At 75.7% G+C, this 210-nt stretch overlaps 1 protein-coding gene across 1 annotated transcript in view; it reads left to right on the top strand.

The window, feature by feature from the left end:
• Positions 1-23: 23 nt before the first annotated feature.
• The window catches only part of NPTX2 (neuronal pentraxin II), a 9735-nt gene continuing 9548 nt past the window's right edge, over positions 24-210 (top strand). The window contains exon 1 of the mRNA XM_010190358.1: positions 24-210. Coding sequence (XP_010188660.1) covers positions 91-210 — 120 coding nt within the window. The 5' untranslated portion in view covers positions 24-90.

Genomic DNA, 210 nt, shown 5'->3' on the forward strand with positions numbered 1-210 from the left:
AAGCGGCGGGAGGCGGAGGCGCGGAGCGAGCGGCCCCTCTGTCAGTGCTCCAGCCGCCCCTCCCAGCCGTCGCCCCGCTCACCAGCCGGGATGTTGCCTGTGGTCGCGGGGCTCCTGCTCGCCGTAGCCACGGGCGGCCGGGAGTCGGCGGCGGACGACCAGGAGAGCCCACCGGGTAGCCGCTTCGTGTGCACCTCGATGCCGCTGGCC

This window comes from Mesitornis unicolor, unplaced genomic scaffold (genome assembly GCF_000695765.1).
Source record: "Mesitornis unicolor isolate BGI_N332 unplaced genomic scaffold, ASM69576v1 scaffold20510, whole genome shotgun sequence".
In the NCBI taxonomy this organism is placed as follows: domain Eukaryota; kingdom Metazoa; phylum Chordata; class Aves; order Mesitornithiformes; family Mesitornithidae; genus Mesitornis; species Mesitornis unicolor.